We start from the raw sequence: 27,212 nt of genomic DNA, 5'->3' as shown, positions 1-27,212 counted from the left end.
AAAGTTACAAAAGCGATTCAGTCAAGAGCAATGAGATTGTCTGATTAAATTAAATGGCACAGACAGCAGCAGGTTTATTAGGCTGCTGTCACTAAGACCGGATGCACTGATTTAATATAGCCTACTAATTCACATGCGTTTTCTTCCTCAACTGTTAAAGGAGAACTCCGGTCAATTTTAACATTGAGCTCATTTTTTTGTACATTTGGAGTGCTGTCAATACAGAGAACAACGACAAAAATCGGTGTTGCCTACACCGTGTTATCCTCTTTTTAAAATTTGCACCCTGTTGACTTCAATGGGGCAAGTTTTAAACCTGCTTTTAGCCTCTTAACATCCTTGATGTGTCCTTACAAGTGCACAGAAAATGTGAGTGATTCCTTCAGAGTGAACACGAGTGAGTCTGACTGCAGTAGATGTGAAAGAAATGTATAAAAATGATGTTATTTAAGCCAGCGCAAATACCTTTGTTTACATCCTGTTTTTCGGTTGAAGTCCAAAGTAGTCGATTGCCGAGTTCACGCGCGTGATCATAGGTATTAAACCTATGCGTGTGAACTCTGCAATCGACTACTTTGGACTTCAACCAAAAAACAGGATGTAAACAAAGGTATTTGCGCTGGCTTAAATAACATCATTTGTATACATTTCTTTCACATCTACTGCAGTCAGATTCACTCGTGTTCACTCAGAAGGAATCACTCACATTTTCTGTGCACATGTAATGACACATCAAGGATGTTAAGAGGCTAAAAGCAGGTTTAGTACTTGCCCCATTGAAGTCAACAGGGTGCAAATTTTAAAAATAGAATAACTCGGTGTAGGCAACACCGATTTTTGTCGTTGTTCTCTGTATTGACAGCACTCCAAATGTACAAAAAAATGAGCTCAATGTTAAAATTGACCGGAGTTCTCCTTTAATGTTCACAAATTTGTTTACAAGGATACTTGCAAAGATGGACATTTTGACACACAAGTGTGTATTTGACCGTTCAAGCCGAATAAAGCACCAAAAGCAACTCAGTTCAAGACTCACGTGCTGTATGAGCAGTGGCTTCATGTGCGCACGAAGAGTCTCTTAGACAGCGCACGCATATACCGACACGAGTCCTCTTTCGGTGCTTATTGCAATTGAATGATTTAAAGGATAATTAAAAGGCTTAAAACTCAGCCGGGATGCACCAAATTTTCGTCTGCCAAAAAAGGCATTTTCGCTTTTTGGCTGAAAGAGAAAAACGACTGAAAATATGTGCCAAAAATATATGCCGCCCCGCCCCTCAGTGTTCAGCGATCACTGCGTGTCCACTGTGGCGGAGCGAGTTGAGCAGAGCAGAGTAAATTTGACCATTTTTTCAGCTCATGTTTGGCTGATATGAGTTTTCAGATATCTTGTATATGTGATTCAGATGCAAGCATTTGGTTGCATGTAATCACAGTTGGTGAGTGTGTATTGCTTTCACAGTTCAATCAACAGATACCTTTTAATATTTAATAACTTGCATTTTAAAAATAATATTGTGGGTTAGTCTGTCTGTTTTTTGCCACCAACGAAAATAGTTCCAAATGAAGTCAAAGTAGAATCAACCATTGATTGAGCATCACGCAGGATCACACAGAGTGAATGAATGTTGTTCAACAAATAGGTAAGTAAATGATTCAATGACTTAAATAAAGGCTGCATCCAAAATCGCACACTCTAGGAGTAGGTTCTTCTGAAGATGAATCACTTAACTTGCAGCCTTTAAAAATTATGTTGTTTATAGTGGCAATGTTATCCAGACTAGTGTTGTCACGATACTGGAATTTCTAACTTCGATACGATACACACAACACAGGGAGGCTTTATTTGAAATTCGAAACTACTCCTAACCCTGTCCCTTAAACACTTTATTCCCACTATTAAATACCTGTTAGGCACTTTATTTCCACTTTTTGAATATTTTGTTCAGTTTTATTTAAAGGAGAACTCCGGTCAATACAGAGAACAACGACAAAAATCGGTGTTGCCTACACCGTGTTATCCTCTTTTTAAAATTTGCACCCTGTTGACTTCAATGGTCCACAGTAATCGATTGTCGAGTTCACGCGCATAGGTTTAGTTACCTATGATCACGTGCGTGAACTCGACAATCGATTACTGTGGACTTCGACCGAAAACAGGATGTAAATACAGGTATGTGCGCTGGCTGAATTACATCAATTTTATTCATATCTTTCACATCTACTGCAGTCAGATTCACCCGTGATCACTCTGAAGGAATCACTCACATGGCTGGGCACTTGTAATGACACATCAAGGATGTTAAGAGGCTAAAAGCAGGTTTAAAACTTGCCCCATTGAAGTCAACAGGGTGCAAATTTTAAAAAGAGGATAACACTGTGTAGGCAACACCGATTTTTGTCGTTGTTCTCTGTACTGACAGCACTCCAAATTTACCAAAAAATGAGCTCAATGTTAAAATTGACCGGAGTTCTCCTTTAAAATATACGCCTCTCTGAGCTGATATGCGATAGGAAAAGGGATAATAATGAGTTCGTAAAAAGAGTGATTCGAACTCTGGTCGGTCACGTCAAAAGCTAACGCCAACTGCCTTACTCTCCACACCACACTGATATTTTTTGTCTGATATAATTTTGATATAATTTTGGCTCAATCAGACAACAGTGAGCGGAGTTAGTGTAAATAGCCTCTGCCAACAAGCCAGGCTACAGGCACATGGCGTAAATAGATTCTGAAAACAAACTAGCCTATACCAAATAACATCAAGAATGTCTTTTCTTGCGGAACGAAGGCACAAACATTTTCACCCAGAGCTCCACAATATCATGAGGAATTCAATTCAGGCAGATCAGTGACTGCTGGTCTTAAGCCTGGCCTAAAGTACACAGCACTACATTCCGACCTCCTAAAAGACATACCCCCTACTCCACCTAGCCAGCAAGACAACAGTCAGGCAAAAAGAGAGAGAGAGATAGAGAGAAAGAAGGAAATTCCTGGAATAGCTCAGAAGTGGAGAGCCACATTAAACCACTCCTGTTGTAGCGTGTCCACACAACCTAGCCAAGAACAGGGGCTTTCTTATCAGTGAGCAAACTAATTAACCCACCCTCTCTCTCTTAAACACACACACAAACACACACACATAAAGAGAGAGATACGTGCTGCGGGCCCCGAACTCATATATGAAAACACAAATGCCGGCCCCTGAAGTTTCTCCTGGCCCTCATTTTGTTTTGTTTATCTGCAGCACACAGGAAAAAAGATGAGGATTGAGCCAAGGCCTGACCCAACACCCCTCCCCTGCCTGCACTCCCTCTCTCTCTCTCTGTCGTTCACTTCCTTCCTGTATTCTCCAGTCCCCTGCTGCTCCCTGGGCTGTAAACGCAGACAGTGGTGAAAACCTTCGAGTAACTGTACATTAACAAAAAAAAGGGTTTGCAAACATGTCCACGGTTTCAAAGACCTTCATGATGTTTATGGTGTAGAAACAAGTATTGTGAAATACAAGAACTAACATGGAGCCCTAAAACAACGGTTATTGTAGATTGGTGTGTCCCACGCTTGGTGTGTCTAGACAGACTAGTCCTGACAGGCTGACAAGAAAGTTTTTTTGGGGCTTTTTTCAGCAATTGTACATCCCTGATGCCAGTAAAAAATAAACAGACAAAGAAAGGAGAGAGGGGGGGAGGATATGTGTGTGGGTCAGGTTTTACCTAGACTACCAACCAAAAGCTTGGGGCCAGGTTAGATTTTTTTTTATGTTTCTGAAACAAACCTGTAATGCTGCATGTAAAATACAGTAAAAACAGTAATACTGTAAAATTTTATTACAAAGTAAAATAACTATTTTCTGTTTAAATATTGTGTTAATGTCAGGGTTTGTCCTGGGTCAAAAATGGTCTTGGGCTGTGGTGGATGAACACCGTCATCCACACACACAGTACAAAGTGCCCGCCCAGTACTGACATTAAATCCAAAATATTTTATGCAGAAACAGTTTGTAATATTAAAGGGGGGGTGAAATGCTCATTTTCACTCAATCTCCTGTTAATCTTGAGTACCTATAGAGTAGTATTGCATCCTTCATATCTCCAAAACGTCTTTAGTTTTATTATATTTAGAGGTGAAAGATTGGCTGTACCGAGTCTTTCCGGAAAAAACCGAGCGGCTGGGGGCGGGCCGTGTGGGCGGTGTGCTATAGCTGTGCTAACTGATCTAACAACAACACAGAGAGACATTTGAAGTAGTTTACTCACCGTGACTGCTCGATCCTTAAGCATTAGACGATCTGCAAATAAGTCGATCTGGGCTTTGTTTATAAAACAATCATCGTCGAAATGCAGGGAACAAAGAGTCGTGCACAACCTCCGTTGATGCTTCGAAAAAACAAACTCCATCCACTATTCCCTTAACGCTGCGTTCTTTGGGAATCTGTGCAGGGTTGTCTTGCCCTGCCAACCAAAAACCCACTTCTTTGGTGACATTGACTTCCCTAAAAGCCGAGCATAGCGCTTTGAGGTAACGTACTGCTTTCGCTCTCTTCTCTCTCTGGTCTGCGAGTGCGCGCGCGGCCGCGGAGAAGTGCCCTTAGGACCCATAAAAGGAAATTCCGCTCTATCTTACGTAAGACAGAGCCATACTAGAAAAAAACTTTCCGAAACTTGTGACAAACCGGAAGGAGTATTTTTGGAACAAAAATACTCCTTCAAACGTACAACTTAACTTTTGAAACTTTGTCCATGTTTAGCATGGGAATCCAACTCTTTAACAGTGTAAAAAACTCAGTATGCATGAAACAGCAATTCACCCCCCCTTTAACTTATCGTATTCATTCATGAAATAAAAAAGAATCACTGGCAGGACAGATCATAAGACAAAAGTTCTTAGAACTATTTTATATTTAAAAATCTGTCATTGGGTGAGTGATTTGAAAAGTTAGTAATAAAATGAACAACTTAGTAACACATTACATAGAAAAAGTGGCAGGTCTATTATTTTGCATTTACACTCCAATACTTAATGTACAGATAATTTGACATACAGTATCAGACTGTTTTGTTCTGTCCATTGCTATGGTTATCACTGTCAATCGGATTCAATCGTGCATTTAATAACAGTTGTCAATCCAGAAACTTTGCAAAGTGTAGTTAGCAGCATGAAAAATATATACTATATACAGAAAGCAAGCAAAGACCGCTGCCATTATAATCACTGAAGCTGTCAATTACTTCAGCTCAATGTGAGATACACAAACTCCTGTTTTAAACAATGAAGTTGTCTTGTCTATGCTGTGCAATGAATCTCTAATTGACATCGTGTTTATATTTTGTTGGTTATAATGAAAGGAATTGCGAGCATGCAGAACTCGTGCTAAACAAAAACTGCCATTTTGAGCAGTGTTGAATTACCTTAAACATCTGATTGGTCATTGCATTCACGCACTCAACAGATATGTCTGTGATTGGCTACAAATCTCAACGTTGCAAGAAACCTTTGACGCTCTTCACAGAGCATTTACACAAACACTATCGGGAGCGTTTTAAAGCAGACGGCAATCAGTGGTACCAGTACTGCAGAACAGCAGGTACATTGTCACATCTAATGATCAAATAAATCTGTGTAAGGACAAAAATTCACTTTTGCGTCCGCCAAATTTTTTGAAATGCAAGAAAACCCTGAATATATATTTTGATCCTGTGATTTGAAGCTGAATTTTCAGCAGCCATTACTAGAGACTTCATGATCCTTTGTTTTAATCGTTTCCATCATTTAGTTCAATTGTGGCCACCTTCTACTAATTTGTTTCCTTGTTTTAATACAAATGATTAAGTCGTTATTTACAAATTCTTAATTTGTCGTCACTATTGAGAGTCACCGATTTATTGAGCACCCCTAGAGAAAAGTCAAGTGAGGGTTACATTTACAGATAGGGTATTGATTTAGGGTAAATATCATTATTAGCTCAGTGTAAAAACAATAGAATTCAATGGAATGACCCCATCATGTGTTTGTGTACACGGCTGACGAGAGCCTCAGGAGACACAAGGACTGAGATCATAAGTGTGACCTTGCATTGGATTCTGTCAACCTCTGATTGATCAAAGCAATCACTGCATGTTAATATCATTACAGAATACACAGGGGACTGGAGGGTCTTCACACTTTCAATGGCCAACTAGTGAATGCTGATTGCCACACCACCTTCAAAGGTGTGAGGAAAATTGAGCAGTGAGAAGATTTGACAGTCAAATCAATGATTTCCAACAAACTCCTTTGCATTCAGCTGTTGCTCAAACCAACATTTAGCGTGCTCACTCAAAAAATCTGTCAAGTGTGACAAACCAAAGCACCTCCCCTTGACTGTCCGCTACATTCCTGTGACCGGAAAAATTACAAGTATTTAATTGCCATCCAAGTCAAATGACTGAATCACGTACTTCTACTAAGAGAGGTTTGTGTTGAGTCTAGTTTATTTTTTTCCCTGAAGGGAGGTGGGGCGGGTGCGACACATTTTCCTGCTGTGTCAGGGTTAAAAAGCTAAAAAGCTAGAGGAGACCTCACCATTATCAGATCTTGTAAGCTCCCCTCCCCCACCCCACCACAATCGACCACCATTTCAGGTTGTAAAGGGCCAGGTAATCCCATGAGAACTGCTTGCCATATTTTAATGGCACAATGACGGATGAAGACCTTCCACATTATACTGCATATCTTGAAAAAACAACAACAACAACCATGTAAAACTAACATGAACACTTAGGCTAGTTACGTGCTGGGGTTCAAAAGGCTAATTTTGGTAAGATTTTTTTGAATGTTTTTGGAAGAAGTCTCTTATTCAAAGCAAGGCTGCATGTATTTGATCAAAAATACAGTAAAAACAGTAATATTATTACAATTTAAAATGACTGTTTTCTATTTGAATATATTTTAGCATCATTATTCCAGTGTGTAGTGTCACATGATTTATGTTACATTTATTATTATCATCAAAGTCGAAAAACAGTTGTGTTGCTCGATATTTTTGTGGAAACTGTGATAATCTTTTCAGGATTCTTTGATGATTAGAAAGTTCAAAAGAAAACAGCATTAATTTGAAATAGAAATCTTTCATAACATAATTTTTTTTTTAGCCTATTTACTGTCACTTTTGATCAATTTAATGCATCCTTGCTTAATAAAAGCCTTAATTTCTTTCAAAATAAATTCATTACCAAACTTTTGAAGGATTGCAGTTTTTTTAAGAGTTTTCTATTTTTAATTGTAATTCTATTGCCATTGCACTAGAGTTAAAGTTATGCAACCTGCTAGAGTGTCTGTTGTGGAAGGGACCAAAGCTCCACAACTACAAAATAAATCCTCACAGCTTACTCAACTTAATCCAGCCTAAGAACATCTACAGCATTATAAAACTCTAGGATTTGGGGAGATTTGTGTAAGACTGGTCTCTGTTTCAAATAACATACGTTTTTCCATTCATGACGTCCAGTGCTAACCCAAAGCCATTATGGTCAATATCAAAGTACTCTAAAAGACCCTGAATGGTGGAGGACATTGACAATTACCTAAACAAAGAGCACTAAATGTCTAATAAGGTGATTTAACTGTGAGCATTCCATCAAACATCACAAGTTGAAGAGGCAAATGTCCAGCTTTCTTTTCAGGCCAGGTGTAGTAGACACATTTTGTGGACTCTAGTTTACCTGTAACACTTCCAGTAACCAAGAGTGATGCAACAAGCAATTTGTCTGAATGAGAAACTGCATCAGGACAATCAGGGCATATGTTCATTTTATAAGTATGTGCAGGTTTTTGTACCAATGACATTTCATGGTGAGTGCGGCTACGCTGCACGACACCACTGAAATACAAACCAAGCGTTCAACAAAACGTCTTTGTCAGGGTCACGGATGGTTATTTAGCCCAATAACTCAAGATTTACATGATAGAGATTTTATAACTCGTTACTTAACTGCATCATACCTGGTTTCAACATGGTGGAAGTCTAATTTTACATGTGCTTCATAAGCCCTTTTACGTTCTCATTCTAGGGCAGTGAGTACTGGTAGCATGTACACACAATCACTCAATGTACACTGTTATATAGCCTAATACTATCAATATTCTGACATTCAAGCCATATTCATTCAACAGTTTACCGATCCCCTAATTCCCAAGAATAATGTGAAGGAAATGCTTTCCTGTTCACAAGCTCACCCAAACTGGACACAGTCATGCACTAAATGTGCAATCAAATTCAAATCAAGTGCGCCAATCTGAAAAAAGGATATTCAATACCAATTTAACATTTAATGGAATGAGGATAAACAAAGCTGACCTGGAACTAAAACAATAAATAAGCCGCAATCTCATATTTGCAATCAATATTCTGCTTCACACCACAGAGTAACATTTCAGTGGTTTTATCTCATTGCGAAACAGCAGATCTCTTCTATTACGATGTGCTAGTGAGGGGTGAATTAAACACGCATCACTTACATAGTCATGGAAGGCCTTCGCTTCACTGGAGTGATCACATGTGTCCCGTCTCTCAGGTGCTGCACAGTACAGGTCCCAAAACACACTGCGTAATGACAGCATTGTTTGGAATGAGAAGATATTGCAGTGTCACAACGGTTACACTTATATTGATCATAACATTGATAAGGCAGTATTAAGACTATGGGCTATCTGTTGAGATTAACTTATTTTATGCTTAGTGTTGTATTGAACCCAAATATTTCAGGTAGCCTAAATCATAACAAAAGTAATTATTGATTTCCCTTCAGATTCTTTTAATATATTCCCCCAAACCAAGTCTAAGCCAAGTAGCCAGATATCATTGAATGTCACTGCCTGGTATCCATTCAATTCAATTATTCTAAAGTTTATAACATATTGTAAAGATTCCATATACAGCACAACACTGATCAACAACTGAATAGAGTTAATACACACCACCACCAAGAGTGCAGAAAGCCTGGAGGTTCTCCAAGGGTTATGTTCTTCTCCCATCTTATCTAAGCATAATAAAAACAGACAGCAGATGACTTTAACACACACACAATGAATGCATAACAAGATTGGTCAATGCACATGATCATTCACTGAAGTATAAATATGCATATGCACATACACACCTCTGATAAAAACGTCTGTGCGGATTTCTGAGCTCCCACGTGTAGCAAATATTCATAGACGTATAATGCCAACCTGTACAGTAAAACAGATGCTTCATTAAAAACTGATGCCATCCAATTAAACTGTCTGGTTTTTTTTCTACATGTTAATAACACACAGTCTTATTCTTGTCCAAGAGAATCATCATTGCAGTTTGCTTCCACCAACAACTGTTTGAGCCTAGTATGGGCTATACTGTATTTCCAAAACAATAATTGATACCACCATGGGCGTTTGCAAACTGGCTTGTTATGAAATAAATATTATGCTCTAATAAAACTAAAATAAAAAAAAACTAAAAAAAAAACGTACATTTATAGCAAATAAATAAAGACATTAAAACGAAACATTTATCAGTTTTCACTATAACATCACTGAAATATCTTGAACAAGACACTTGTTTTAGAAGACATAATGACATAACACAACATCAGCTGTGCGTGTAAAGACAGAGAGAGAGAGAGAGAGAGAGCAGCGCTTACTTTTCCCGAGCTTGCCCGTCCGATGGCACCGCGGTCCCTTTACCTTTCGCGAACATGTCTTGCGCTGAAGATAAACGCGTCTGCCAGCTTGACTGCGATGTTTCCTTATGCTCAATGCTCCAGCTGTCAACGTGTAGCCCGCCTCTGACCCCATCCGCTTCAACCGACCCTGCCACAGCCAGAGCATGAACTGTGTGTGGGCGGGAACCCGCGGTGCATGATTGACAGCTTCATAGACCAATCAAAATATTCGACCTCATGACCTCACGATCCCCCTCATCTGCATAAAAGTTAAAACAATAAAACCATCTTCTTCAAAAATCGACGGGTAGTGTATTGCAAATTGATTTGATCATGCGTTGTCTCTGTATATCTGAGTATTTCTTTTTTTTTTTTTAAATGATAATCATATTGAAGGTTATTTTGTTATTTTTAATAACATGTTTTTTCTGTCATTTGGTTTTATCGCGTGCATTGATGCTTTGGCAATATAATATATGTAAAACACATTTTTATTACATTAGTGAGTGATTTATTTATCCAATTAGTGATTTATTAAAGTACCTAAATTAATTCTCTCAATTATTTTATTGTATGATTTTATTTAAATACTAATCATTTAATTAAAATACATATTTCTGTAGGCTACTGTACGTGCTTTGGTACTGTTGTAAATGTTAACAATTATGCTATCAAAGCTTTGTTGATTCCTGACTCTAGTTGAAGCGCTATCCTCTGCTTTCAAAGACTTATTGCGCCACCTGTCGGACAGCAAAATAAGCGATAAACCGCAGGTGTCAACACATTCCGTGCTGAATGCAAACACGATTGTTTTCTTTTAAGTTTGTTATGGTTTTTGATGTGAGAGAGAACATACAATAAGGATCCTAAGGGCTTCGTGAACTTTACACAACACATGTAGCTGAACATGAGACACGGGGCGGGGTCTTAGTGAATAGTCTACTTGTTAGTGAACACTACACGCGCGCGACTGAAGAGGTTTTTGCTGAGCTCTCGTGCGCTTCCGTGAACACTCCGTGTCTGTCATTCACTGGAGTTGATTTTGCTGTGTTGAATTTAGCCAGACTCTCAAGGAAAATCGCGGTAAGGGCGTGAATGATACTTTATATCTATGCATCAAGCCACGTCTCGGCTAAAACATGTTTCGACGCCGTTCTGCATAGTCATTCAACAATTGCACGTCTATTCGCTCCTTTGTAAAGGCGCTGCGCAGAACACAATCACACATAACATCTATTCTTATGGTACAGTGAATTTGTTGACAAATCTTATTGGCATGGCACAGGAATGTACCTCAGTTTTACTCATTAAATGAAGGGTGTGAATGTGAGGAGTGTCACTTCAAAGGTTTATTGAGGGTTGCGCAATTATCAGTAGTAGGCTACCGAACTAGAAGTACAACACTGTGACCTGCAGTTAGTATTCGCCTATATGAAGTACTACTACTCATGATGTTTAGTATGCTGGCAAATGCATTTTTTTTTTTGTGTGTGTGTGAAAAAGGTCCAGTCTAGTCTGTTTTTTTTCCCTGTTTTTTTAAAACGGGTTCATGGACCCCAGGCCAGGGGGCTGCAGAGTTTTAGGGAGCTTATAGAAAAGTTTAGAGAAAAACGGCGTTAAAAAATATAAAAGTAAATAAATAAGGAAAAAGATAAGATTAAAATGAACAATTAAATGAGTAAATAAATAAAAAGGATAAAATAAATAAGTGAATGAAAAAATTAAAATAAATAAATAGGTACAGTATGTCCCGGGGCCGATTAAGCATTTTTTTAAATTCTTTATTACGTCATCTGTGACGCAGGTGTTGCAGCTTCAAGTGTGTTTGAAAATAAGAAGCGCAAATGCGCGTGCGTGCGTGGCGCGCAAGAACCAATGAGGTCTGTTCTAGCTTAAGTGTTTTTTTGGACATTTGATGTGCACTTTTGTAATTGGAACAAATCACTCGAAAGTCATTTATTTACGCAGAATATCTGAGACGTCGTTGCATTTTGACACCGCAAGCTTCATGCTTTCTAACCTTATCTCCATTTTTTCTCTTTTTGTTGCAATTATTAGCTATGCTTATTTTGTTTGTACAAATAAAATAGCCTACAACTGTTTATATTAGTAGTCTTATATTCATAACTGTGATTATGTCCCTTTATTTCTCTCATTAACAGATGTTTACATCTACCAATGTCTTTATACAGCTTTATACATACAGTAGCCTACACTTTTTTTGGGTGTAAAATTTACTTTTAGGTCTGAACTTAATAATTAGCATTACGCTAAAGTAATTAACAGTAATACCCAGTGTTTGTTAACATTAACATGTTTGAAATATATGAATGTCATTTCATTTATTATTATTATTTAAAAAGGCAGCACATATAACTTTATTTTTTTAATAAAAAATACATATAGGGATCAAAATAAGATGAAGATTGTTTGATCACTTTCTAGTTATCTTATTCAATGACCTTCACAGGTTTGGTTAAGTGTCCAAATACTTAATGGGATTGCTATTCAAAACTGTTACAAAACTCCAGTTTCTAATATTAACTTTGAACATTATTATTGTTCTTCTCAGCCGCCGGGCTTTCAGCTCATCAGCATGGCATCAGAGTCCGAGCTTAAGAACAAACTGCATGACCTTCATCTGGAGGATAAAGGGCAGCAGCATCGCAACCCTTCAGAGGTGAAGATGAGCCAGATAGTGCTGCCCTGCCATGCCAACCACTGCGGAGAACTGAGCATCGGACAGCTGCTCAAATGGATGGACTGCACAGCGTGTCTGTCTGGTGAGTTTGCACAATGAGTGATGTGAAGCACCTTTAACCTGCATTGTAAAGGCTCCAGAAATTCTCTATATAAGGATATGAGTGTAAGTATAATACTGAGGACTTGTTTGCAACGACTAAGCAAACCTAGAGCAAATAATCTAGATGTGCATGTGACTGCATCACTGGAAACCCTTCAATATGGGATCAATTATTAGGTAAATTTTTTCACCTGTCAGTCACGAACAGGTAAATCGGTTAAAATGCAGTGAGATTCATTAGTGTCAACATGACTTATTTAGATCTGCTTGTATTCCAGCGGAGAGACACGCTGGATGCCTCTGTGTGACAGCTTCTGTTGATGACATCTACTTCGAGCACACCATCGGGTACAGAAGAAATATCACTTATGTTTTAGATAATTAGAGCCACATTTCAGTGTCTTTTGAAAAATGTCCTAACCAGCATGTCATTTGCCTTAGGGAGTACTGGCAGTTCTGTCTGGTTTATTGTGCTATTAAACTGCTATTAGACAGAAGATTGTTAATTACTCTGCCAGCCTGTCAGACTGTGCTAATAAAACAACACCAATCAAACGAAACTTTGATTAGTGAGGAGAGTCTCAGAAATACAAGCCCAATGGAAAACAACCTCTAATATATCACTAATGAGACACTGTCATTATCACTCACGTATGTTTTTCAGCGTTGGACAAGTGGTCAACATTAAAGCCAAAGTCAACAGGGCTTTCAACTCAAGCATGGAGGTAACAGACACATTTTAATCAAATCACACTGTATATGTTTTTTAGAAAAAGTTACTCTAAGACCTACAAATGTCTTACTATTGTGTACACTTTAGACGTTTTCAAGCCAAGCACCCCTAAGTATGATAATCATGAAATATAAAAGGCACAGCTATTTACATATACTGTCTCAATATAAAAGTTTGTTTAAATAATATATGTGTGTGTATATACATTATTATATTTATATATATATATTATATATGTGTGTGTGTGTGTGTGTGTAAATACATACACACACATAGACACACACACGCGTAATATATATATATATATATATACACACACACACACACACATATATTATATAAACACAAACTTTTATTTAGATTCGATTTATCACGATTACTTTGTTTACTAGATATCTTTTTTCTACCCAGTATTACTATATTACTATTAGTGTACTGTAGATGATAAGAGAACCGTTTTGAATTTGATTCAAATTTATTTGTAGAATTTGTAAATATTTTCCAAAGATTAGTATTGAAATATATGTATTGAAATACAATTAGATATATTTTCACAAAACCATTTGAAGACCATATGAAACTATCTTTACTGTTAAAAACTGCCTTGTCAATGGAATAATCAAAAAATGATTAGATTGTAAATGGACTGTTGGTTATTTTAATCCAATTTGAAACAGTAATGACAAATTCAGTGTTAAAATAATTTGTTAAGCATATTTAAATAATGCCTTTAGTTAATATATGATATTTGACAGGCTTAAAAATACAGTCTGGAAGAAAAAAAAATCGATCAAAATGCAATTCTCTCAAATTTTCTGTGAACCCCCTAGCACGTTGTTCTAAAATATTGTTGTCTTAATATTGTTTAAGTAGAGTATTGTATAAGTAGAATGGTAATTATGACCATATGTATTGGTGTTTGTGTGTGAGGTGGGGATAGAAGTCATCTGTGAGGACCTGTACAGTGGCCGTCATTGGAGAGTGTGTCAGGCATTTGCCACATTCGTTGCCAGACGCACAGATGCAAACAAGGTATGAGAAAACAATGCAATAATAATGTGTCTAATGATCTTTATAAATATGCTAGGCCCACTTACATTTCAGTTAATGGGGAAAAACATATTTCATAAACTGATTAGGTTTACTTTTTTGTCATGGCTGTGGAATATTATCTTATGTAAGGACACGCTGCAAATGGCATGTAAATAAACTAGGGTGATACAATTGCATTCAGCACAGCATTTGAATGCACCTTTACTCTGCACTCATTTTTAAACCAGTTATTAACAATTTGGTAATATGTAGATAAGAAATGTTTCTGGGCTGTGATTGCAGGCGCAGCTGAAGCAGGTTGTGCCCTGCACACACCAAGAGCAGGTGGAGCACAGTTTAGCAGCTGAGAGGAGGAGGATGAGACTCATTCACCATGACACCATGCAGGACTTGCTCAACAACAAGACCTTCCAGAGAAGTATAAGTGAGGGTAAGTGTCGTAAGACACGGAGACACTTCCCTTTCGTTCAAGTCTCTGCCCAAACACGTCACAGACTGAACGCATAGGCACATGTGAAAATATGTCAGACAGAGTGAGTTACATGGCCTTAAAGGGATAGTTCATACAAAAAATAAGTCCTCATTTTCTCACCCTCATGTCATTCCAAACCTGTATGACTTTCTTTCTTCTGTGGAACATGAAATAAGATATTTAGAATCCCCATTGGAGTAAATTAGGGTGAGTAAATGATGACAGAATATACATTTTTAGAGCCAACTATATGCGCCTGCACATGATCTATTCTAGACAATCATTTAGTTTCCTCCAAGCATCTGTTTAGCGTCTTAAGGAGGTGTTTTATTGTTTGTGAGGCAGAGAACCGTGGTGAAGATGAGGCTGTGCCGACAGAAAAGACACGAGTGGAAAGTGTCGAGCTGGTTCTTCCTCCTCATGCCAATCACCAGGTCAACACATTCGGAGGCCAGATTATGGCCTGGATGGAAAATGTCGCTACTATTGCAGCCAGGTTTGTGCCCACACACTTGTAAAGTGCATTTTTATACAGCAGTTAATATTTAGCTTTAAACCCTCAACCTGCACTAGATCAGGGTTCAAGGTTTGTAATGTTGTCATAAACGTGCCGCAAAAGAGACTTCTGCAATGACAGGACACTGAAGCTTTAATTAAAACAAAGAGCATGAACTTCAGCTTATTTAAATACTCCATGACATCATAATTAAGATTTGTGCAATTTAGTTCATGCGTGTTGGATTTGAGGCCATCTGTTTGCTAGTTTAATCCTAAAAGTTGTCATTTGCTTTTAGAAGATATATAAATTATACGAAAAGTAAAATTAAAAACAAACAAACAAATAAACAGATATGACTTTACTATCCTAGTTGATTAATCACATTACATTAACACTGTTTTCTGAAATGTTGTTTAAGTATGCAAATGAGGAATTATCTAATTAAATATGTATGATACAGTGCTATGCATAAGTTTAGACACCCATGCTAAAGTTGACTAAAAAGAGGAATAAAAAATCATCTTTTGGAAATTGAACTTAATGCCTTAATTAAAAAAAATAGGAAAAATCCAACCTTTAAGGACACCAGTTTTCTTTGTGAATGAATAATGTATCGTAAATAAATAAATGTTCTTCCTTAAAATACAGGGTGCATAAGTTTGGACACCCCTATGTTAAATTCCCATAGAGGCAGGCAGATTTTTATTTTTAAAGGCCAGTTACTTCATGGATCCAGGATACTATGCATCCTGATAAAGTTCCCTTGGCCTTTGGAATTAAAATAGCCCCACATCATCACACACCCTTCACCATACCTAGAGATTGGCATGGGGTACTTTCCATAAGATCATCTCTCAATGCAAATCAAACTAGCTTTTAGGCTAACTGAAATAAAACCATGCACCCTGTATTTTAAGGAAGAACATTTATTTATTTACGATACATTATTCATTCACAAAGAAAACTGGTGTCCTTAAAGGTTGGATTTTTCCTATTTTTTTTAATTAAGGCATTAAGTTCAATTTCCAAAAGATGATTTTTTATTCCTCTTTTTAGTCAACTTTAGCATGGGTGTCTAAACTTATGCATAGCACTGTATATAATATATAATAAATGATAACTATTAAATTTATAATTTTAAATAATTTGCATACATTTCCAGAACAAAAATCGGAACATTTAATAAAGCGAGGTTCAAAAACCTGTTTAAAGTCACCATGAAATTTTTGGCTTTTAGTTTGAATATTATTATATATAAACAAACCCATCTGTAAAAACCTTAAGAATATAGATAAGAATAAAACTGGAAAGTTTGATGTGTTAGTGCAACCGAAGAGGAGATTTATGGCTCAGTGCATGTGAAAAACCCCCAAAAACAAATAGACAGCATTTAATAAAAAAATAAAATAAAAAAAAAACACTTAAATGTGCATTTTGGATGTTTTCTTCCTGGTAGTCTGAAAGAAGAAATGTTATGGAAGCAAAATAGCCCAAAATGTCAACATAGACCAATGCATGAAAAATCTATTTGTCTGACTCATCTTGCACTACACAGATGTCCGTCCAATCAGCTGCTCTCTACATTTACATTCAATCATGTAAAAACTGTCTCATGATGGTCTTATTATGAATCATTAAAAAACTCAAGATATACTGTATGGATTTCTCATTTTTTTAACAGTCGTTTATGCAATGCTCATCCTACTCTGAGGACCATAGACATGTTTCACTTCAGAGGCCCGTCCCAGGTTGGAGATCGTTTGGTTCTGAAAGCCATTGTGAATAACACATTCAAGAACAGGTGGGCGTGTGTAATGGGCATCCAAGAGCTGTATTTAGATTCTAATGACTACACTGTAATGATGTCAGTCAGCTGACTGGCAGTGTCTCTGGTTTTGCAGTATGGAGGTAGGCGTCTGTGCAGAAGCCTATCACGGAGAGGAACCTCTGAGGCACATTAACAGCGCCTTCATGACGTTTGAGGTGCTGGATGAGAAAGGAAGGCCACGTCCACTGCCTCCCATAAAACCTGAACCTCAGGTGAGGAGTCCAAATCTGAATCCAGATTGTGCTTATAGTGTGAACGGTCATGACAACAATCATTCGATTGTTTAAGTAAATTGGATATTGTCAAATCTGAATTTTGAGTGCTATTCTGAATGTTTTGACAGGAGGGACAGAGGAGATACCAGGAGGCTCTTGCCAGGAAGAAGATTCGACTTGATAGGTAGCAAACCTGGTGCTTATTTTTATTCTGATAACAAGAGCTCCAGCTTATAACCTCACAAAACTATGTAAGAAGAGCCGGCTAGAATGCAACATCCTCAGCTCACCCACAGATGGCGCTGTCACTGTGCATTACTGCTAAAAACTAGATCCATAAATATAATGCATACACTTTACTTTCTTAAACTTTAAGGTCAGGATTTGAATTGTTGTTTTTAACTATGCTCAGTTCTAATGTATTTTTTTGGCTTGGCTAGAAATATTATTTTCATTTAAATCTAAATGTCTAAAATCTATTTAAAAACTATTCAAATGATTAAAATAAACTTGAAATAATATGACATAATATAAAAATTTTCAGGAGCATCATTTAGCTGTATTGTCTCTTGTTCAGTTCTTCATGAGTTGGAGCTCATCTGGTTTTGTTTCTCCTCAGGAAGTACATCATCTCATGTAAGCAGACTGAAGTGCCACTGTCTGTCCCATGGGACCCTAGTAACCAGGTAACTTTCCCTGCTGCAGAAAATACCTGATTATATGAATATTTACCATTGAAAGGTCCAAACTTGTGGCACAAATTGGGCAGAAGTAAAAAAAGTAAAAAAAAAAAAAAAAGGATAGACATACAGGATAGACATACCAAATAAAGTCAATAAAAATGGACAAGAATTGCAGAATTATGTAAATATGACTTGACAATTTTCAAAAATACTTGTTTACTGCTCATAATAATATATGGTATTGTGTTACACCTTGCCAACATACAGTACGTTGACTAAAACATGTTAGTACTACATTAATCAAAGGTTTAATTTACTCACAGTGTGTATTTCCTTTCCCCTGTATTTACATAGTGCTGTTGTCTGGACAGACAGCATTGATGGCTTATTTGAGCTGAATTATTCTGATTTTCAGGTGTATCTGAGCTACAATAATGTGTCGGCCCTGAAAATGCTTGCAGCCAAAAACAACTGGGAACTCAGCTCAAAGAAGGGTCATGTAAGGGCTACTCTCCATACGTCAGTCTTACATTATAAAGTTCCCCCTGTAACATCAGATGCTCATTGTCTTGCTCTGAGCAGGTGAGTCTGTATACAGTGGAGGAGAGTCAGAGTCTGTGTTTCAGGGTGGAGTTTGAGATGGATGTCCCAGCACAAAGGGCCTTCACCCTCCTCTCGGATCTCAGCCGCAGACAGGAATGGGACGATCACTACACGTGAGACACTATACACACCACAGAACTATTAGCTACTTATTACAAATGAAAAAGGGAAGAATACGGATAAATGTAATACTTTTTTGTCGATTTATTCAGAAAATGTTTGGTACAAACACATAAGAAACTTTTGAAGTAGTGTCTTTTATAACATTGCAAATCCAAATGTCAGTTTAAAGTGATGATTAAATGTTTTTTTGTGTGTGTTGTTTTAATTGTGCAGTCTGTGTGAGCCGCTCATTAGGGTCAATGAGGATGATTTCATCTATAGAGTTGTTACTCCTTCGGTCAGTGAAGGAGGAAAAGTTCAGGACTTCATTTTACTGGCCTCTAGAAGACCGCCTTGTGATAGCGGGTGAGGATGTGGTATTCAAGTCTACATAAACAATATTTGCTACCTCTTTTAGTTCTGTGGCATTTCTGGGTGAACCAAGATTACAAAGAAGACAAAGATTACAAACACATTTGGATGTAAATAAGTACATAAGATCAGTTTGGATTTAATGTTGCCTTTAAGCGAGCTTCTCTAAAGATGTTCACGCCATGTCGGAAGTACCGTAATTACGAGATTCCAACTTGTAAAAAGCGTTCACATCTTTGTAGAACTTGTAATAATGACTTTGTAAAAACTTCACATAGTTTAATACATATTATGTCCCACTAAAATAAGTTTACCCATCTTTCCCTCGGGTCAAAAAATCATGTAAAAAAAAAAAAAAAAAGGAAAAGAAAAAAGGAGTGTTCATCGGAGGGGTCCAAGACCTTAGGACTTTTGTCGTACTTGAACCACGTATACATACATTTTTTTTTTACTGGATTCGAGGAGTTTATGTGGTTGTAATAAAAAAAGGACCAAATCCTTCCCATCCCTTAGGAATATGCGGAATGCTAGCTAAAGTATACATATGAAACCCTAAAAAATGCTCAAAATTAAACCTAAAAATGCTAAAACATTAACAAAAATGATTATATTATGTCTACATGTGTATCTGAATGCATACTGAAGAGATAAACTCAAGGACTGACTTTAGGACCCAGAGGAACAGCTCATTTGCTCCATATTGAGCTATAAGACCATCTAGTTGCAAGAGTCATGAAGTATCATGTTATATATTTTTTTTTCTGCAGAGACACCCAAATTGACCCAGTGTGAGATATTTTGAGCTGGTTATGCATGTATTGGAAAGTTATTTTGAATTTAAGTTGAAATAATTTGAGGAATGTGCTTAAAATTATATTATTTATTGATAAAATCTATTAATTTAATAGATTTTAGTAGATTTAATAGATTTAATCTATTAATTTAATTTACATAAAATAAAAAATATCCCCAAAATATTATTAAAAATTTAAAAAATATTATTAAAATGAAATAATGTAAAAACATTAGTATAATTTTAAGGCTTTGGGTCATTTTGGAGGAGAGGAGAGGATGAGGGTTAATACGGCATTTGGATGTCTTGATGTCTTATGGTTTTGTCTATTGATTACTCAAACTACAAAGATTTATTTAGGCATTAATAGTGTTCCCATAGAAAAACATAATTCCACGTCTGAGGATGTGAACAGCTCCGAGTAGAACGTCACGGGTTGTCACCTAGTAATTACAGTACATCGCGACGTGGCATGAATGCAGCAAAATGAATATCTGTAATACATGTATATGATGTATATTTGTTTTCTAGGGATCCGTATGTTATTGCCCTACGATCAGTCACTCTACCCACTCATTCACCCACAGAGGGGTTCAACAGGGGTGAGGTGGTCTGTGCTGGGTTCACCATTTATGAGGTGTCTAAAGGTGTCTCAAAGGTAAGAAAAAATAGTCCTTCATGATGCTCACTATGTACTTCCTCACTGAAGTGTGTGACATGTTTCTTGTTTTGCCCTCAGATTTCCTACTATAATCAGGCCAGTCCAGAAGTGATGCCGTACATCTCCACTGACATCGCAGGCCTCTCATCCAGTTTCTACTCAAATTTCTGTGCATGCAGCCAGTATCTGCTGGACAACATAGTCAGCACACCTGAATTCACCCCTTCTACATTATGACCTGCTGCTGCTGCTGCTGGGATCAACTCATCATGAAATGTGTATGCTTTTAAAGGGGCCAGATCCAATACTTTTGCAGCATTTTATTCTTAAGTCCATAATTAAGAACCGGTTCTTATTCAGTATTGATCCTTTTTTTTTATATATACTAGGGCTAAATGAAAAACAATGAATTGTGAGGTTGCAGTTTGAATTGAATGTGATGAGAGGGAAAGACTGTGGCGCAAACAATACAGTAAAAATGCATTTTCCTCACTGGTTGCTCACAACAAATATGAAGTGAAACGAGTTTGATTTGTGAACAAATGATTAATCTGAACAAATTCTTTTAATGAGTCACAGATAAGCCTAAAATTTAGGCGTTCTTTCTCAAGGGCTATTTTTTAAAATAAATGCATCACATGACTATTTTCTCTCCCTTTTCTGACGTTTGTAATTAAACAAGTTGTTATCTTCATTGACTAAGCTCTCTACAATTGAAAAATGTTTTTTGTCGGGTCCAGTAACAGCCATTTTGCAAAACCTCTGTTACATTGTGACAGGTTCCCATAACAGCAAATCATGCTGAAATAACTTTAAAAATAAACCTAATTTCTTACATTGGGACCCATCAGAATATTTACATAGTACATCCAACACTTACATGTCCCTTTAAAAAGAGAGAGATAATTTTAGAACATTAACATGTCTCTATTTGCTTTGTTTTTTCAGTAATATTTTTTGGTGCAGTGATGTTTATAAAATGACAATTGAATTGCGTCTGTTAACTGATTTAGTTTAGTTACTGAAAATTTTGTTTAAATATTTGTTAAAAGTCCTATTTCTATCGTATATGAAATAAAATGACAAAAAAGTAGTGTTAATAATTTAAACAATTTATTTTAAATATTAATCTCTCAAGTTTTCAATGAACATTTATGTACATTATCTTGTCAGTGGACTATCTAAACAGCATTATGGTTGACTTTGATTTCGCGATGTCTTTGTCAAAGATTTATGATCTTGATTTTCAGACAGACAGATTTGCTGCATGTTTTCTGAATATATTAGACATATTGTAGAAGCTCCGCTGTCTGTTTGCTGGTCGGATAGACATTAAGCTTTCAATCCCAGAATTGAGGCCTCTGACCTCTGCCCGCTGCTCTAGAGTCAGTGAGAAGCGTGATTGTGCATGGATAAGGCTCTTATATCCAGTCACAGTCCTGTCCAGAGCCTCGACCCTCAGCTGCAGTGAAACATCTTGCCAGGCCCCCTGAAAGAGCTGCACCATGTCCTCCACCAGTTCTGGTGTGTAGCCTTCATTGAGAACCTCTTTAGGCCAACCTGGAGCCAGAGTCACATATGGAAAGATTTGATCAATGGTTCTCAAGAACTCTTTTCCCATCACATAGCCTTGGATATTGAAAGCTCCGTGGGCTACGTCCATGTTAACCCAGGTGGGGTGGTGCAGCAGGTCTCTGTCATAGGCCCGACGAAGGAGCTCCAGCGAGGGGCTCAGATGATTCTGGGACTTTATCCTTAAGTAGAGTCCCCACGGCTTCTTAGAGGCAAGAATCAGCTCCAGACAGTCCTGAAGAGGAAGCTCAGGTTGGGAACCCTGAACGACAGGAATGTTTGGTTGACCTACCCTAGATAATACTGGGATCACCAGCATTCCTCCAGGGCTATCTGCAAAAAAACAAATAAATTCTTGCATTACCAATTTATAAAGATCTATGCATTTCCACAATATCTATCCATCTAAAGTAGTTAAATTCACACCTTCAAGCAAAGATAGCAAAGAATCTTTATCAGTCACTGTGTCCCACTGGATGTTGAGTCCATCACCATTCGCCGGCCTGAAATAGTCAACTATGTCTCCACCTGGATAGAATCTTCTGGGTCTGTTTTTCAGCTCTGAGAAATCAAGATTTCTGTTTTACTGATATACACAATTAGGGATGCACCATTATTACAATTATGGACAAAACTGAGAAGCGAGAAATATCAATAATAATAAGGAAATAAATATTATTACAATTATTTTCATGTTATGGGCTATAACCAATAAATCAATACAATTCTATACTATTCTGTCTAAATAAAAATAAAACACAAATAAAATCAATAATTTTAAATAGTAGACTCCAAGGAAATTTTGGCATCCAATCATTACAATGTACAATATTAAAACTTAATTTTCATTTTGGAATTTGCTAAAGATTTCATTTAGAAGTGTTTTTAAATGATTAGTGTTTCTAAAGATTAATTTTAGATGAGTATTCAGGCATGGTCACAACTGTGAAATTTCAGCGAAAGTTTTACTGCAAAAAAAATGATTTACTGTCAATAGTGTAAGGCTCACACAGAAGTCAATTTCAAACCAAGCAGCTTTCTGTCAACATGGCGAATTTTCATGAAAAACCCGAAGCAATGGTAACCAATGATTAATGTGACCTTTCACTTTTAAAGGGGTCCTATTATGCACTTTTACAAAGTCTTGATTTTGTTTTTGGGGTGTACTAGAGTATGCTTTCATGCTTGATTGTTAAAGAAAACACATTATTTTTCACATATTTTACATTATTACAGCCTCTCTATCCCCAGTCTGTCCCGAACGCGTTGTTTAATTCCGGTTTCGATGAAGCCTGTCCTTAAGAAATACGAAATGTGCTGTGATTGGTTAGCTGGACCAGTGTGTTGTGATTGGCAGCGCTTAGCGTGTGTTCGGGAAATGTCCCGCCCCTCCGTAACCGTGAGTTTTGCGTGAGAAAATGTAAAGAATGATGCCAATTTCAAACCTGATTCAGACCCTGACAATGTTAACCCTTTAGAACCTGAAGCTAAAATAGGTGTAACCTTTTTGTGTAATTGAAAGATTCCATGGATGATAACGGTTCTTCATGGAACCACAGATGCCAATAAAGGACTTTTATTTTTAAGAGAGTTACATGACGGCAAAGTTAATCTAATGTAAAAACAGCTCTAATATCGGCAGATAACCAATATGCTTCCCTATATTGTGCATCGCTATACACTATCTAAGGTGTAATATTCAAAACCATAAAGTCACTCACTTGCAGCTTCTTTGAACTGTGAGAGCACAGGCTCATAGATGTCATAATAGATGCGCTGAGGGTTGCTGTTGTCTCTGATGAAGAGAAGATCATTCACAGTGGGGTTCTCCTTTCCTTGCCACAGTGTTAAACTAAACCTGTATCAGAATCAAGACACAGTATAAACATCATAAACGTATAAACAACAGTATAAACGACTGAGTTACCTTGAAGATTGGCTGAGCAGCCAGCTCAGGTGTGGCCACCCATTCTTGGCCATCAAAGCATGGACAGGAAAGGTGATTTTCTGAGGGAGGTGTCTTACAGTAGAGTACATCTGCTCCACCATACTGCGCGTGTATGTCACATTGGGGAAGATGGAAAGATAAAGAACCTTCCATCCTGGAGAGATGGTGACGTCAGGAAATTTCAGCTGAATGAGCTCAAAAAACCTTGTAATAAAAGTAAAAAAAGGTCAGCAACTGAAAAACAACATTAAGCAATCAACAGGTCAGAGAATTAGTTATGATGTTCAGAATATCATTCCAAATAGTCAAAGTTGTTTTGCCACTCTTTGTATCACTCCACTTGCATGTGTTTGCAGGTTTCAGACTCAGTGGGGATTTTTCACCGACTCTTTCTGTATGTTATAGTCACGCCAGTAGATGGCCATAAGTGACTGTCTATATGAGTGAATTAAGCTGTTTATCAAACCCTTCATTCAACCAATTTGTTCCAATACACCGATTCATCCAGGAAGAAACAGCTGCCTGTTTTTATGAGTCATTGAATTATTCACTCATCCAAACTCATTCAAACACACTGTTTCATTCAGGAACAAAACACCATGCAAACAATTTCTGGTCCCCAGAATATTCTGGTAACACTCATTTTTTGGTTATAAAAATAAAACCTAAAAATAACCATTACAGAGGACCTGTCCCGGTAGTACCCACACTTGTAGTCTTTCTCTACTTACATGACGTATTTCCTGTATTTGGCCCAAGTGTTCAAGTGTGCTTGAAGACCGCAAGTGTGCATAGAACTATTTCGGATTACCCAATGGGACGTTCTTACAACATTGTGTTGAAAAAAATCCAAGTTTTACAGAGCTTTATGTAAACATTTTTATCATCAAATTGAGAGCCACTGGCCTAAATCACAAAGTAAACTGACCCGCATTCAAGTGTTACAAATGAAATTATATTTAATACATTCTTACTCAGAAGCATTGACCACTGGCCAGAAATCAGGAACATTAGGACCAGGAAGAATATCTGCATTTATCCACACTGGGCGGTTGATCCCCATTTGGCTTTTCTCTCTCAGCAGATCCAATGAGGGCTCCACAGCATTAATGCTCTTAAAATCCAGCTTTATCCCTAATGAAGGATGAACACAACAAAGCAATGCTCACCATGTCTTCTGTATATAAAATCAGATGCTAATGTTCCAGGTTGTTCACCTTTCTTTGATTTGAGTACAGCATCCAGCCACTCCTCCAGAGTGTTGTCACTGTATATGTCCGGTGGATGGGCCATGATGGGAATATTGGTTTCATTGGCTGTATTATGACCTTGTACATTTATATCAGCCTCCAGGATCAATACATCACCTGTAATGCACAAAGTTTTTAAGGTATTTCTTTACACCATGTCACCAGTTTGTTATCACTATCAGAGCTCTTAACATAGATTGTGTATATATCATATCTAACACCTACATTTCACAGAAAATATAATTTTATACATCTGAACAAATTTGAACAACGAACTAAACATTCATTGACAACAACAGTGGCCCAAATAAAAGAGATACAGAAATAGAATAAAGAAAATACATAATACACTATACAATAGTAAAATGAAATTTTACACAACAAGGAATAAGTAAAAGTTTCACACCGATCAGTTCACCCTCAATGCCTCAATTTATATATTAAAGGAGAACTCCGGTCAATTTTAACATTGAGCTCATTTTTTTGTACATTTGGAGTGCTGTCAATACAGAGAACAACGACAAAAATCGGTGTTGCCTACACCGAGTTATTCTATTTTTAAAATTTGCACCCTGTTGACTTCAATGGGGCAAGTACTAAACCTGCTTTTAGCCTCTTAACATCCTTGATGTGTCATTACAAGTGCACAGAAAATGTGAGTGATTCCTTCAGAGTGAACACGAGTGAATCTGACTGCAGTAGATGTGAAAGAAATGTATAAAAATGATGTTATTTAAGCCAGCGCAAATACCTTTGTTTACATCCTGTTTTTCGGTTGAAGTCCAAAGTAGTCGATTGCAGAGTTCACACGCATAGGTTTAATACCTATGATCAAGCGCGTGAACTCGGCAATCGACTACTTTGGACTTCAACCGAAAAACAGGATGTAAACAAAGGTATTTGCGCTGGCTTAAATAACATCATTTTTATACATTTCTTTCACATCTACTGCAGTCAGACTCACTCGTGTTCACTCAGAAGGAATCACTCACATTTTCTGTGCACTTGTAATGACACATCAAGGATGTTAAGAGGCTAAAAGCAGGTTTAGTACTTGCCCCATTGAAGTCAACAGGGTGCAAATTTTAAAAATAGAATAACTCGGTGTAGGCAACACCGATTTTTGTCGTTGTTCTCTGTATTGACAGCACTCCAAATGTACAAAAAAATGAGCTCAATGTTAAAATTGACCGGAGTTCTCCTTTAATAGGTGTCCACCTTTGTATGAAAATGTCCTGTTGCAGTTGGAGTTGGGCAGTCATATGTTCCATTTTGTAAATAGATATAAGTTTACAGAAATATGTTTCATTATTATTATTATTATTATTATTATGTAACTGATAACTGAATGGATAGAAGCGCAACCTTGAACAAAGGTGTTAAGATAAAACAGCAGATAACTCTTACTGTTCAAGGCCTTGTTCATCTCAGACTTATTGTTGGCTGAGTGATACCATGTTGCATAAAGACCATCTTTCTCCCGAATCTCTCCAGTTTGGAGAAGATAGTCAAGCATGTCTCCACCAGTTGGGAAAGGCTCCATGTCCACGTCGACTGAAGCATCTGAGATCATGCACAAGCAGTATCCACAAATTGAACAACATAGATAAATCAGTATTGTTTTCTCTCAATTTACTCTGAAATTCATAATGCATACCGTTTCATAATTATGTACCTGATAAATGTTGTTGCATATGGACACATTCTGAACTCTACATCAATCAATATTCAATGTTATGTACTATGAAGAGGCTTCATACCTGATCTCCTGATCACAAATACTGAAGTTAAAATAATGATGAGAAGAAGTGCAATCAGACCGACACCAATACATAACATGATGAACTGCTCTCTTGTAAAGATCCCCAGAATTTTTTTTGGTTCTGTTCTTTCAACCTCTTCATCCTCCTCCTCATTGTTGCAGTTCTTTTCTTCTTTGTCATC

General features: G+C 37.2%; 3 protein-coding genes across 6 annotated transcripts in view; 1 reads left to right on the top strand and 2 right to left on the bottom strand.

Annotated features, from left to right (window-relative positions):
* Positions 1–9,853, bottom strand: part of ssbp3a (single stranded DNA binding protein 3a) — a 33,558-nt gene extending 23,705 nt beyond the window's left edge. For all 4 annotated transcript variants that reach the window (XM_079875621.1, XM_079875622.1, XM_079875623.1 and 1 more), the window contains exons 1-4: positions 9,661–9,853; positions 9,139–9,211; positions 8,957–9,018; positions 8,498–8,582 (exon numbers count right to left, since the gene is read on the bottom strand). In XM_079875621.1, coding sequence (XP_079731747.1) covers positions 8,498–8,582; positions 8,957–9,018; positions 9,139–9,211; positions 9,661–9,716 — 276 coding nt within the window. In that variant the 5' untranslated portion in view covers positions 9,717–9,853. The remainder of the gene's footprint in view (positions 1–8,497; positions 8,583–8,956; positions 9,019–9,138; positions 9,212–9,660) is intronic.
* Positions 9,854–10,426: 573 nt separating this feature from the next.
* On the top strand, positions 10,427–22,435 carry acot11a (acyl-CoA thioesterase 11a). The gene is made up of 16 exons (XM_079875619.1): positions 10,427–10,764; positions 12,254–12,464; positions 12,763–12,832; positions 13,149–13,209; positions 14,148–14,249; positions 14,553–14,700; positions 15,088–15,238; positions 16,923–17,042; positions 17,143–17,281; positions 17,413–17,468; positions 17,904–17,970; positions 18,383–18,466; positions 18,550–18,683; positions 18,907–19,038; positions 20,369–20,495; positions 20,577–22,435. Exons 2-16 carry the CDS (start codon positions 12,278–12,280, stop codon positions 20,733–20,735), a joined length of 1,737 nt encoding a protein of 578 aa, XP_079731745.1. The 5' UTR covers positions 10,427–10,764; positions 12,254–12,277; the 3' UTR covers positions 20,736–22,435.
* fam151a (family with sequence similarity 151 member A) lies at positions 21,745–26,881 on the bottom strand (the record flags this gene model as incomplete). Its single annotated transcript, XM_079875620.1, has 7 exons — positions 26,676–26,881; positions 25,236–25,385; positions 24,993–25,152; positions 23,998–24,222; positions 23,792–23,928; positions 22,497–22,631; positions 21,745–22,403 (listed from the first exon to the last, which is right to left on the bottom strand). Exons 1-7 carry the CDS (start codon positions 26,839–26,841, stop codon positions 21,745–21,747), a joined length of 1,632 nt encoding a protein of 543 aa, XP_079731746.1. The 5' UTR covers positions 26,842–26,881.
* Positions 26,882–27,212: the final 331 nt, after the last annotated feature.

This window comes from Squalius cephalus (assembly GCF_949319135.1).
Source record: "Squalius cephalus genome assembly, chromosome: 7".
Taxonomy (NCBI): Eukaryota; Metazoa; Chordata; class Actinopteri; order Cypriniformes; family Leuciscidae; genus Squalius; species Squalius cephalus.
The sequence above is the reverse complement of the archived record's forward strand: the minus strand, read 5'-3'. Positions and strand labels throughout refer to the sequence as shown.